This window comes from Phyllostomus hastatus, unplaced genomic scaffold (genome assembly GCF_019186645.2).
Source record: "Phyllostomus hastatus isolate PE091 unplaced genomic scaffold, TTU_PhHast_1.1 phas_scaffold_501, whole genome shotgun sequence".
Taxonomy (NCBI): domain Eukaryota; kingdom Metazoa; phylum Chordata; class Mammalia; order Chiroptera; family Phyllostomidae; genus Phyllostomus; species Phyllostomus hastatus.
Genome location: NW_025334033.1, coordinates 9982035 through 9995966, shown reverse-complemented (window position 1 = coordinate 9995966; position 13932 = coordinate 9982035). Strand labels below are relative to the sequence as shown.

Sequence of the window (13932 nt, the reverse complement as noted above, 5' to 3'; positions counted from 1 at the left end):
GAAGCATTTAGGAAAGATTTCGAATGGCAAGGTTCATTATCTCAGGATTGAAAACTTGCTGAAAATCCATGCATTATATATTCAAGTGTTGTTAACTGAATTCAGAATACATCAAAAGAAATAATAGCAAGTAATTATATGGCATTTACTGTATCAGATACTGTTCTAACTGTATATTAGCTCTAAACCCTCACAGAAACCCTGAGGAGGAACTGCTATGTAGAGAGGTGATGTAACTTCCGCAGCGTCACTCAGCTGAGTGGCAGCACTGGGATTAGAACCCAGGCCATCCGGCCCAGTGTCCTGCTAGTGACAACTGTCCTGAGCTGTCCAATGATATCATGTTTATACTGAGAATCATTGCTTCCTTCCCCCCATCTAACTATTAAGGCTATTCTTAATATAGCTCACCGTGACAAAAATGCTACCCTCTCACCCCAGGACTTAGGTAGAGTCTGTTAGTGTCAGGCGCTCAAATGAGTGTGTGTAATTTTAGCATCCTTGTGGGAGTATCAGCAGGTTCCCTCCAAAGGCAAGCAAACTTCTTTTGACATCTCATACTTTCTGGGAATGAGGTCAAAATGCAATACTTAATAGAAAAGAGAATTGTCCGCCTGCTGTGGAGAACTCCCCTCCCCCACTGAGCAACCACATCACCCATGGTGTAGGTTCCACTGTCCTGGCCCCTCTTTACAGGGTGTCGGCTTGGGCGTCTGCCTGCCGCAGCCTCTTTAAAAGCATTTCACACTTCCCAAGGTGGTACCAGATGGCACCTGGAGGGTGGCACCCATGCCAAAGCGTTAAGCAAATCAGTGGATCCTGAGTTTCAATCCTAAGAAAGTAACAGAGAGTCTACAGTGCACTTTTTGAAAGATTTATTGTATTCTTGTTTGAGAGAGTAAGAGGAACATCATTCGGCTGCCTCCCGAATGCACCCCGACTGGGGATTGAACCCACAGCTCAGGTATGTGCTCTGACCAGGAATCAAACCCATGATCCCTTGGTCACAGAATGATGCTCCAACCAACCGAGCCACACAGGCCAGGGCTACAGTGCATTTTTGAGAAATGAAGATAACTTCCCCAAAAGGCAGCTTCACATTGTAGAAATCCCGTACTCGAACAACAAAAGCAGGAGTAGGGTCTAGAACAAAAAGAGCTCTGTGGGAGCGGCTCAGATGCGACACTCCGCAGCGCCGTGCTGCTCCACATCCGTGAGAAACCCGCGAGGGCGGGCCTGTCTCGGAGTTGCCACACGGGAATGTGGCTATTGAGGTTACAAAGTCTGTCAGCGGGAGAGAGGTCCACGTCACAGAGGAAGAAATGGACGTGCCAGCAGCACCCTGGGGCCGAGAGCCCTGGGAGACGGACGCCAGTGTGCTCTGGTCAGTCGGACAGAGCGGGAATCGGTGTCCCTCCCTCCAGTATGCTTTTGAATTGGACACAATGCTCTTCCCTTAATCTACTTTTCCAAAAATGGTAGCCTTTTTTTAAAAATTCAGGTAACTACAGACATTGTTTTTAGTTTAGCATAAAGTATAATGTTAAATTGTAGTCTTCCACAAAAGAAATTCTTAATTTCATTTACTTCTTTATTTCCTTGATTTAAAAAAAACAAAAAAAAACAAAAAAAAAACAAAACTTGAACCATTGGCCTTAGGAATTAAATTCTGAGACTTCCTTTTAAACCGAAGGAATTTGAACAGTACTCTTAGTGGGCCTGTCATTTTAGCCAGGCCTGAGGATGGTGATGATAAAAAAATACTGCCTTACCCTGGTGTAATAATTTAGCAATAATGGAATGTATACATGTGTTTTTGGACTTACATGCTGTTACCTCTGTGTTTGTAATTAAATGAAGCTTCATAAAATAGATTTTTTTAGATTACGAGTATTACATGGTATCACTTGGTATCACTGGGAATTTTTTAAAAACTGACTTAATACAAGGATCCGGCATCAGTCCAGACACATGCTGGCTCCATCAGCTACTTCAGCTGCAGAGATCAAGGGAAATGGGCTCTTGCCAAGAATCATTCTTGATTCACCATCAAAATTTTTAATCTGAGTCATTGTTTGTATGTGTGTGTGCTATGCTTATCCATAATAAACTCTCTGAAGCTCTTCCCATCCATCTCACCTCAGGATTGTGGTGGCCCCCAGGTCAGACAATCTCCTACGAAGTAACATTAGCAATCATCCTACTATCTATCCTATTAATAAGTGGATCCTACTCCCTAACCACTCTTATCACCACTCAAGAATACATTTGACTGGTCCTCCCCTCATGACCCCTTACAATAATATGATTTATCTCCACCCTGGCAGAAACCAATCGGGCCCCCTTCGACCTAACAGAAGGAGAATCAGAACTAGTATCCGGCTTCAACGTCGAATACGCAGGGGGCCCCTTCGCCCTATTCTTCCTAGCAGAATACGCCAACATTATCATAATAAACGCCCTAACCACAACCCTCTTCCTAGGAGCCCACAACAACCCCATAGCCCCCGAACTATATACCACCAACTTCGCAACCAAAACTCTCCTACTCACCATATCGTTCCTATGAATCCGCGCATCCTATCCACGCTTCCGCTATGACCAACTAATACACCTCCTATGAAAAAACTTCCTACCCCTAACACTCGCCCTGTGCATGTGATACGTTACCATGCCAATTATACTAGCTAGCATCCCACCCCAATCATAAGAAATATGTCTGATAAAAGAGTTACTTTGATAGAGTAAAACATAGAGGCTAAAATCCTCTTATTTCTAGGACTATAGGACTTGAACCTAACCCTAAGAATTCAAAAATCTTCGTGCTACCACACTACACTAAATCCTAAGTAAGGTCAGCTAAATTAAGCTATCGGGCCCATACCCCGAAAAATGTTGGTTTATATCCTTCCCGTACTAATAAATCCCATCATCTCTTCAGTAATTATATCAACTATTATCCTAGGAACATCTATTGTAATCACCAGCTCCCACTGACTAACAGTATGAATAGGTTTCGAAATAAACATACTGGCTATTATTCCAGTACTAATAAAAAGCCACCATCCCCGCTCCACAGAAGCAGCAACCAAATATTTCCTCACCCAAGCCACAGCCTCAATACTCCTACTCCTCGCTATCATTATCAATCTATTAAATTCCGGCCAATGAACTGTCACAAACATAATCAACCCCACGGCCTCCATCATCCTCACCCTTGCCCTCGCCATAAAACTTGGACTTTCCCCATTCCACTTCTGAGTCCCAGAAGTCACACAAGGCATCCCCCTATCATCAGGCCTAATCCTACTAACCTGACAAAAACTAGCCCCACTGTCCATCCTTTACATCATCTCACCTAGCATTAACCCAGACCTACTACTAACAATAGCCCTCCTGTCTGTAATAATCGGAGGCTGAGGAGGACTCAACCAGACCCAACTACGAAAAATCATAGCCTACTCATCCATCGCTCACATAGGCTGAATATCCGCAATCCTCATCTACAACCCAACCCTAACCCTTCTTAACCTCACAATCTATGTCACAATAACCCTAACTATATTTATACTCCTAATTACCTCTGCAACAACCACAACACTATCACTATCCCATACATGAAACAAAGCACCCATAATCACTACCATTATACTAACCATCCTCCTATCCATAGGAGGGCTTCCACCCCTCACAGGATTTATACCAAAATGAATGATCCTCCAAGAACTAACAAAAAATAACAGCATCATCCTACCCACCCTCATAGCTATCACAGCCCTACTCAACCTATATTTCTATATACGCCTAACATACACAACATCACTAACAATATTTCCCACAACAAATACTATCAAAATTAAATGACACTTCATATTCACAAAACAAACAATCTGTCTAGCCCCCCTAATCATCATCTCAACAATAATACTCCCACTAACCCCTATAATAGCACTCCTATACTAGAAGTTTAGGTTACATCAGACCAAGAGCCTTCAAAGCTCTAAGCAAATATCAAATATTTAACTTCTGAACATAAGGGCTGCAAGACTCTATCCTACATCTGCTGAATGCAAGTCAACCGCTTTCCTTAAGCTAAACCCTTACTAGATTGATGGGCTTTGAACCCATGAAATTTTAGTTAACAGCTAAACACCCTAAACAACTGGCTTCAATCTACTTCTCCCGCCGTCTAGAAAAAAAAGGCGGGAGAAGCCCGGGCAGGATTGAAGCTGCTCCTTTGAATTTGCAATTCAACGTGCTATACACCACAAGGCTTGGCAATAAGAGGAACTATCCTCTGTCTTTAGATTTACAGTCTAATACCTATCTCGGCCATATTACCCATGTTCATTTCCCGTTGACTCTTCTCAACAAATCATAAAGATATCGGCACCCTATACCTCCTATTTGGTGCCTGAGCAGGCATAGTAGGCACCGCACTAAGCCTTCTCATCCGTGCCGAACTTGGCCAACCTGGAGCCCTCTTAGGGGATGACCAGATTTATAATGTTGTCGTCATAGCCCATGCTTTCGTAATAATTTTCTTTATAGTGATACCCATCATAATTGGAGGATTTGGTAACTGACTAGTCCCTCTAATAATTGGAGCCCCTGATATGGCATTTCCTCGAATAAACAACATGAGCTTCTGACTCCTACCCCCCTCTTTCCTACTATTATTAGCCTCCTCCACTGTTGAAGCTGGAGTTGGCACTGGTTGAACAGTTTACCCACCACTAGCTGGAAATCTTGCGCATGCGGGAGCCTCCGTCGACCTAGCAATCTTTTCTCTACATTTAGCAGGAGTATCCTCTATTCTAGGAGCTATTAACTTCATTACTACAATCATTAACATGAAACCCCCTGCTCTATCTCAATATCAGACCCCTCTATTTGTGTGATCCATCCTAGTCACAGCCGTCCTCCTTTTACTATCCCTTCCTGTACTGGCAGCCGGCATCACCATACTCCTAACAGACCGAAACCTCAACACCACATTCTTTGACCCCGCTGGAGGAGGAGACCCTATTCTATATCAACATCTATTCTGATTCTTTGGCCATCCCGAAGTATATATCCTTATCCTACCGGGGTTTGGAATCATTTCCCATGTCGTAACCTATTACTCAGGCAAAAAAGAGCCCTTCGGATATATAGGTATAGTATGAGCCATGATATCCATCGGATTTCTAGGCTTCATTGTGTGAGCCCATCACATATTTACAGTCGGAATAGACGTAGACACACGAGCCTACTTTACATCTGCTACTATAATCATCGTGATTCCCACCGGAGTAAAAGTATTCAGCTGATTAGCTACCCTACATGGAGGTAACATTAAATGATCTCCTGCTATACTCTGAGCATTTGGTTTTATTTTCCTATTTACAGTAGGAGGCCTAACAGGAATCGTGCTAGCTAACTCATCCCTGGATATCGTACTGCATGACACCTACTACGTTGTAGCCCACTTCCACTATGTCCTATCCATAGGAGCCGTCTTCGCCATCATAGGAGGATTCGTACATTGATTCCCACTCTTTACAGGCTATACATTAAACACAGTATGAGCAAAAATTCACTTCCTAGTAATATTTGTGGGCGTTAACATAACCTTCTTCCCACAACATTTCCTAGGTCTATCGGGCATACCTCGACGATACTCCGATTATCCAGATGCATACACTACTTGAAATACTGTGTCCTCTATGGGCTCTTTCATTTCACTCACAGCAGTAATACTAATAGTATTTATAGTGTGAGAAGCTTTCGCGGCTAAGCGAGAAGTTTCAGTTGCTGAACTGACCACCACAAACCTCGAATGACTTCACAGATGTCCTCCTCCCTACCACACATTCGAGGAACCTACATATGTTAACCCAAAATAAGAAAGGAAGGAAGGAACAGACACTGTTGTTCTTTATGGGCAGCTGCCTGTCCAGTGCTGGTCCTGACCTTCCAGAAAGCCAGCTTTCCCGCCACAGCTCAGGCAGACCTTCCGGCACTGGCACGGACGGGCGCACTGCACCCGGCCTCCTCCTGTGAGGCTTCCTTTACAGAAGTACATATTGAGGTTGGACCACATGAGACTGCCAGTACTCACTCATCTTTTACTTGTAAAAGTGGTAATTCCGTAAGGTCTAGCGGTAACCTGGGGCTTTTTATAGTATGGATTTACTCTTTTTTAAGATTTTATTTATTTATTTTTAGGCAAAGGGGAAGGGAGAGAGAAAGAGAGGGAGAGAGACATCAGTGTGTGGTTGCCTCTTGTGTGCCCCCTACTGGGGACCCGGCCCACAACCCAGGCACGTGCCCTAACTGGGAATTGAACTGGTGACCCTTTGGTTTGCCGGCCAGTGCTCAACCCACCGAGCCATAACAGCCAGGGCTATAGTGGGGTTTAAAATAAATTCCTCCTGGGCAGAGGAAGGTTAGATCTGCCATATAAAATTATTATAGGTTAGTTGTCAAAGTCTTTTTGTATGTTATATAGTATTTACTATATAAATTGGAAATCATGTAATCTCTGTGGTCTAACTCTTATTAGTAAAGTGAGCAGGTAAAGGAGATGCTTTTAAACAGCTCCATACTCTCTCCATTGAGGCTTAGGTACTTGAACCTGATGACAACCTGGGAGTCCTCAGAATTGCCCAGAAACTGACAGGAGGTCACAGAGTTTGTGAGCAAGGAAGACGACCCACCCGAGCCTGGGTCTTCTCCCTCCTGTTTACTGCTCCACCCCCCACCCCCGCAGGCCTCTTGGTGGGGAGCTCAGGATGACAGCACGTCACTCTTTTGTTTTAGGATGTTGCCGTCCATGTGACAAAGGTACACAGCTATAGTTCAAGCACACGGAATGATAGGAGCAGCCTAGTAGGTGAGAACCTGGGCTTTGGAGTCACAACTGTTAGGTTAGCGTCCCAGCAGCTCGTCACGCACCAGCCTTGGGACACGCAGTCTCTGCGAAATAATACAGAGCCCTTACTTCTGAGGCTGAGATGGGGGCTGAGGGAGTTAGCTACTAGACATCACTACATTGTTTGGGAATCAAAAGCAGTGTGAAGGTGACGCCTAGTTCTTTTAAAGTGTTGATCTGTGAATTGGGGTGTCAGTGTTTGGAGGCAGTTTTAGGAACCCTAACCCTCTCACCCCTTGTTGTTCTGTTGCACTGGGCCCCCACCTGCTGGCCTCAGGCCTTACAACCCAGACCATTCCTTTACCTACCGGCTCCCTGCCACCCCTGAGCCTGCCTGTGTTGTGGGGTGACAGGTACCGGGGGTCCAGAGTACGGTTTGGCCCTCTCCTGCCCTTCTTTCATCAGAAAATAGAATGTATCAGCTCAGCCCTGGGTGAGGGAGACCCTTTATAAAAGCTTACGTGAGGCTCCTGGGCTTAACTAGCGCATGTGTGCATATTTCATGTGAAATGCAGGAGGCAAGGCATGGACACACTTCGTGTTAGTCAGTCCAGGAAGGCGGAGGAAATCCATCCTGGGAGAGCGAATCTGGGCTTAGAAACGTTTCAGCAGACACACAGAAGCCAGACCACAGCTGGCTGGCCTACCCAACCAATCACCTTGCTTTTTACCTTCCTTTCTTAGAGCCTAAAAGTAAGACAGGTTTGCTTCAACAGCACTGCATTCAGGTTCTTTTCTGATTACAGTTATTTAAGAAAACGCGTGTGTGTGCGGCTCTGACCCCAAGGGGTCTGACCGGGACTTGTGCTCTGCGTTTCCCACCCTCACCCCACCCCCTTCCGAAGATGCTTTCTTCTCCGCACACACGGGCCCAGCCACTCCCTCTCTGGGCATCCCGAGAGCTCCCTTTGCCTTCCCCTCCCCCTCCCCGCTTCCTTCACTTCCTTGAATTAGCATGTTAGAGTCTCCTCATCCCTGTCTCCACTTTCTCCTCCTTTTTTCTGCAGTCCCCCCTCTCCACCCACCGCCCTGGCCCCGCCGCCTGCTCCCTATGTGTTGTGTGGGAACTGCCCCACGTCTGGCTGGGTCCGGTTTCCTGGCTCAGACGCTTTGCCCTGCCGATGTGTCAGGAGCCGTGGGAGTGGTGAAACGTTGTCACTTTGCACAAGAGGGAGTGGACAGTTTCTAGATTTTTTAATCCCTTTGTTAACTTTACAATAGAATCCAGGGGGTTCAAGTTTTGAAAATATTGGTATTAAGTGGTTTTGCAAAAAGGTTGGCCTCTCCCAGGAATGCGTTTCCATATATGTGCAGTTTTTTCAGATTGCCAAATGCCTCCAGCCATCTGATAGAGAGGACAGGACTGTGATAAAAGACCGAATCATTATTGACTAGAATGGCCGTCCACCACGGATGTGCTCAGAACTCCATCCCTACCCCAGTCCTGGAGACTTGAACGTGGTGTGGTTTTATTCTGTGAGCTCACAGAGAGCGCTCGGTGGTCCCTGTGAGAGCACTTTGTCCTCACAGATCTCTCTGAGTGGTGGGCGGTGGGATGTATGTAAATGTGGAGGGGGTGGGAGGGCTTCTCTTAAATTAATTTGACCCTTTATTTTTCACGTCAGAAGTTTTTTAACTTTATCGGTTGAGTCTATTCAACTGACATCGGAACTGCTAGGCTGCGTCCTCAGGCCAGCCATGCGCTAGTCACATGACCTCGAGATGTCATAACTGCTTTGTGCTTCAACTTTTCTAGCTACAAAATGATCGTAATGTCTGTCCTACATCATCCCAAGCTCACTTGAAAATCTAGGGTATGAGAAACTTGTCCTGAGCACCTTCAGAAAAGGTTGCCTTGAAAGGTCAGTAGTCACAGCAAAAGCTCAGGGCTGCCCCCCAGCCCCCGCCCTGCCCACTGGGCCGTCCGCCCGGTCCTGCATTCCCAGCATGTTTACTTTCTGAGTTGTCCCACCAGTCCCACTGAATGGAAGAATTGAGCTTTCAGCAAGGGGTTTCAAGCTTTCTGCCCACACAGACAGAGACGTTAGCGTTGACAATGTAGGAAAAGGAAGGGCTTCCTTTTCCTATGCAGTTTCCACCTTAAAACATACACAGTGCCTAAAAAAGGTCCACCTCGGGCTCCACTGCCTGGGGTGGAGAACAAAGCCCTTCCCTCTGTTCCTCTGCAGTTAGATAGTAGGAGAGCTAAAAAGACTCCCCAGCTCCTGGCCCAGGTGTCTGCATTTACACATGAGGAAACTGAGGCCCGGAGGGAGGAAGTCCTTGTCCAAGGTCCCACTACAGTTTGTGGGCAAAGGCTGAACAGACCCTGACCCCAGTCTGCCGATCCACAGACCATAGCTCTCTTGCCTCTCCCCTCTCCCTCTGTGAGGCCCAGGCCAGGGCAGCCGCCCAGAACCACAGGACGCAGAGCAGAAGGGGAAGGAGGGGAAGCGATGAACAAGGAAGGAGGCTCGGAGAAGCCTGGCCAGGGCCCTCCCCACCCTGCCCCTTCATCCACTCGTAGAGCACCCCTAGGACTCAGAAGCACCTGGAGGATTTGGGGGGTTGCCCCAGGTGCCTGCCGTACCCTGAGCCTGAAGCCATAGCCAGTGCCGGGCTGGGTGCTGGGTTCTTAGGGCATCCGACAGTGAAAACAGGCCCCCGCACCTCCGAGGTCGCTTTAGGGGTTGGGCAGGGGCTGGCAGGGAGCTCGAGATGCTCCAGTTCAATGGGACAATGACCCTGAAAGAGGCATGGGAGTCCCAGGGAGGAGAAGTCCAGGTCACTTGGCCCAGGAGCAGCATGGAGGAGGTGCAGGTGAGGCTGACAGGGTCTGGGGTCAGGCTGACCTGGGTTTGAGGCCCAGCTCTGAGTGACCCTGAGCAGGTTCCTTAACCTCTCTGAGGTTAACAGTAGTTTCTTCCTCTGAGGTTAACGTGAGGAGCAAATGAGATGATGTTGTAAAATACCTAAGTGTTCAGTAAATATTGGTGAAAACCATGATGAACAATAAGGGGCTGGTGGCAGCTAGCTGCAGGTGCCAGGGCCCCTCTCATACCTGTCCCGTGAACGGCAGCACCAGTGGAGGTCCCATCAACCCCCTGCAAGCCCCCACTGTGCAGCACTCCGTGTCGGTAGCCCAGAAAGGTAAGGAGCTTCGTCGTTAGAACACTCTACAGTGCAGCTTCTGACCCCACTGTGATCCTTTCTTCCAGATTCATGTGCTCCCAGCTGCCCAATCAGGTCCTGAAGAGCATCAGCATCATCGACAGCCCCGGCATTCTGTCGGGGGAGAAGCAGCGCATCAGCCGAGGTCAGTGCCTGCCCGCCTCACCCCTCACCCCGTGCTGGCGAGGTGTCTCTGCTGCTGGCAGCAGACTTCTGTCCCTGTCATGTTTTCTCCATGCTCTAGGACACCCTGGCACTCCAGGCTGCCCCTGGGTCCAGAGGTGAAGGGGCCCCAAGAAATAACCAAGAAGTCCAGCTAACCATTCACTTGGACACATATGCCAAAAAAAAATAGAGGCAAACTAATGAGAACAAGGGAGAGGGGCTTCCCAGCTGCTCTTCCTCCCTCCCCCGATGGCTCATAATCCACTCAGTTGCCTCCTCAGCACCGTCCATCAAGTAAGCATTTGCTGCCATGGCCTTGGCACCGGACGCTGAACCACAGGGCCACTGAGGGTGCAGCAAAAGCAGGTGCAGCTTCTGCCCTTGAGGAGCGTCTGTTCTGTGAGGAAAGACAGACGTTAGTCAAGTTTTCATGGAAATAAATGGAACTGAGAGCTGGCATAAGCGCCCTAAGATGGAGCCGTGTCCACAGTACGAGGGGACCTGGCCTGGCTGTGGGGTGTTGGGAGCGGCTCCCCAGAGGACGTGCATTTGAGCCAGAATCCGCAGGTTGACCAGGAATTGCCTGGGGCAGCCCGGGCAGGAAGGAGAGATTGACTGTAAGGCGTTCAGAGGGCACCAAAGGATAGGAAATGCTTGTGAAGAACAGCGACTCTGACTCTGCCTGTCTTTCGTCTTTAGGAAACAGTGACTGGCTGAGGCAGTCACTGTTTCCAGCCCCTTGCACTCTGGTGAAACAGATGGGCCTGCTCTCTCTCCTGCCCTCTCGGAGAAAAGGCACATCTGGGGCAAACCAGAGGACACAGTTTACTTGGAGAAAGGAAATTCCTGGCTGGGAGGGCACTGTGATGGATTCCTGTGGTCACAGCAACAGGCCAAGTTCCCTTCATCCTGGGCCTTGAAACAAAAGATAGCCCCCCCACCCCCCCACCCCCGGCTTTGCTGAGAGGGAGAGGGTGGAGCAGATGGATTGCTGCCGTCACTTTTCTCTGACAGCTCTTCATCACCCTGAACAGCCAGCACCGTGCCAAGAGTGCTGGCTTGCCAAGGTTGAGTAGTGAGCTGTCTGGGGTCACGGCCATGAGATACGGTCACGCAATGAACTCCCTCAGTGCTCCTGAATCAGCAGTGTAGTTGCAGAGGCCACAGGAGCTAGAAAACAAGGGCCCCACGACAGGGCAAATAAAGGGCCTCCTTGGTCTGAGTGCCCTCCCTGCTCAGGGCGTTTCAGAGACCCCGACTGCACTGCAGCCCCCGCAGACTCGCGAGCTCGGCACTGCCTGGCCGCGCCTTCAGCCGCCCGGTCAGGGACTCGTGGGCCACTAGGCTGCCTGGAGGCCGCCGAGAACACTGCACTTACAGCGAAAGTCAAGTCAATACTATTCTCATAAATATCCTTGTTGACTTTATTTTCTGTTATACAAGTAATATTTATTGTAAAGGATTCAAACAATGAGCAGGCTGTACAAAAATCTCCCTCTGTCACAAATAACAATTAGTAACAGTTTTCTCTGGCCCCTTGGAGACCTCTTGTACACACATCATCTTTAACAGACATGTGAGCACTATGCACGTTTTCTACAACTCGGGGTTTTTTTTAATGATTTTATTGTTGTTCAATCACAGTTCTCTGCATTTTCTCCCCACCCTACAACTTGGTTTTTGCCTAGCAGTCTATCACAGACATCATTTCATGCCAGTGTATTTAAATTACTTTATCCCATTTAATAGCTGCTTAGGCTCCATCAAAGGAACATAACATAGTTTATTTAACTAATTTGTGGATATTGTGATGGTCAGTATTTTTTCTATAAATAGTGCTATAGGTAGACATCTTTTTTCATAGCTTTATACTTCAGTGCCAATAGATCTTTTTTTTTTTTTAATTTTTTTAGAGAGGGAAAGGGAAGGAGAAAGAGGGAGAGAAACATCAATGTGTGGTTGCCTCTTGCACGCCCCCCACCGGGGACCTGGCCCGCAACCCAGGCACGTGCCCTGACCAATCGACAACCCTTTGGTTTGCAGCCTACACTCAGTCCACTGAGCCTCACCAGCCAGGGCTCCGATAGATTTTTTTAAAGAGCCAGCCTAGGACCATTAACTTGTGCCCATGAAAGTTGCTCTGCAGATAAAATGTTTTGTTTTAAAAGGAAAATAAGCAAGCCCATGTTCCACCATTTCTACATGTCTGACCAAAGATTGCTGGAGAAATGTGTGGCCCTCGTAATAAATCTTTCTTTTACCTCTAAGTTTTAAGACCTCTAGATTGCAGCTTCTCCCTCATCCATTTCTTTTCATTGGTTGGCCTTTGGCCAACTCTAACCACCCGTGTCCTTCAGGGGTTCTCCTTTGCTTAGTAATTATAAGTGTCTTTCAAACCGTAGCTCGTTTCCAGGGTGTGGCATGGATGATGCTTTCAGCATGCCTTGGAGATCAGTTCCTCTCAACACTTTATAATAATCTGACTCATGTCCTGGTCTGGCTTACTGTGACGTGGACTCACTCACATCCGATGCACAGAAATAGCCCGTGTGGTTCCAGCCGGTCGGCTGGTCCCGCCACCCTGACAGCGCTGCGCGTGGCACCGGGGCTCCCACGCCGAAGTGCTGCCCCGTGTTTGGGCACAGTCGGTGGTTGGAGGCACTCCGCTGGCAGTTCCAGCACACTCGCCCCAAAGAATATGCACTGTTTTAAAGCAAACTATTTGCTGTGGACGATTTCAAACAGTGCACATTTTCACACACGCTCATTCTCCTTGCATCATCCCTCAGCTTCCCAATCACTGCGCCGCCTTGGTCAGGTGTTTACGTCAACACGGGATGAGGGAGGAGGTACAGAACATTTGAAGCATCTGCATTGACCTAATGAGCAAAGCTGCACCTCCCTGGGGGTGTTCCGTCTGTGAAAGAGGAAAGATGCCGCTGCTGTGTCTTCCCTGTCCCTTCACGCAGTCGACAAGTGAGCCCTCCACTGGCAGTCTCACCAAGCGGGTCCCGTACACATTCAAGGCCTCTCCTTGGAGCATGTGTCCACCATGGTCCCATGGTGGTTGGTGTGAGGACGGCCACCGTGGATGAAGCCTCTGCTGTGTGTCTACAATGTGCTCATCATTTAGGATTTGTATCTAACTTACACGTAACCATGTGCAGACAGGAGCTGAGCCCTGGCCAAGACAACCCCCCTCGCCCTCATTCCCCCTGGAAAGCAGAGCCTTCCAAGGATCATGAGAATTCTTTCCCCAGCTGCTGAGCAGATGGGTGGCAGAGCTTGACATCTGGGGTGGGGACATCTGTTGACAAGGCGCCACTTTCGGAGAACAGGCTCAGAGGATGAGTGCTTCAGGCAGTTGCTGAAGGCTAAGCTACAGTGTGGCCCGTGCACCCTGTAGTCTCCTGTGCTGTGCAGCCAGGGCTCAGGGCATGCCGGATGCATGGCGCAGCTGCAGGAGGAGGGGGTGAGGCTGTGGTGACTGCTGAGCAGTCCCCAGGAGGACCTGCTGTCTGCTCCACACCCATAGTTCTCCCCATTGGCGTGGGACAGGACAGGTGGCAGGTGGAGTGGTGGAGCATTGTGCTGCTTTGCTGGGGGTCAATTGGGGAAGGAGGGACCTGAACTGGGTGGGAGCTGGCATTACATCATCACCAGCAGCCCTCGGGAACCTC

At 48.4% G+C, this 13932-nt stretch overlaps 1 protein-coding gene across 1 annotated transcript in view; it reads left to right on the top strand.

Annotated features, from left to right (window-relative positions):
• EHD4 (EH domain containing 4) overlaps nt 1-13932 on the top strand; it is a 75746-nt gene that overhangs the window by 21992 nt on the left and 39822 nt on the right. The window contains exon 3 of the mRNA XM_045822199.1: nt 10135-10232. Coding sequence (XP_045678155.1) covers nt 10135-10232 — 98 coding nt within the window. The remainder of the gene's footprint in view (nt 1-10134; nt 10233-13932) is intronic.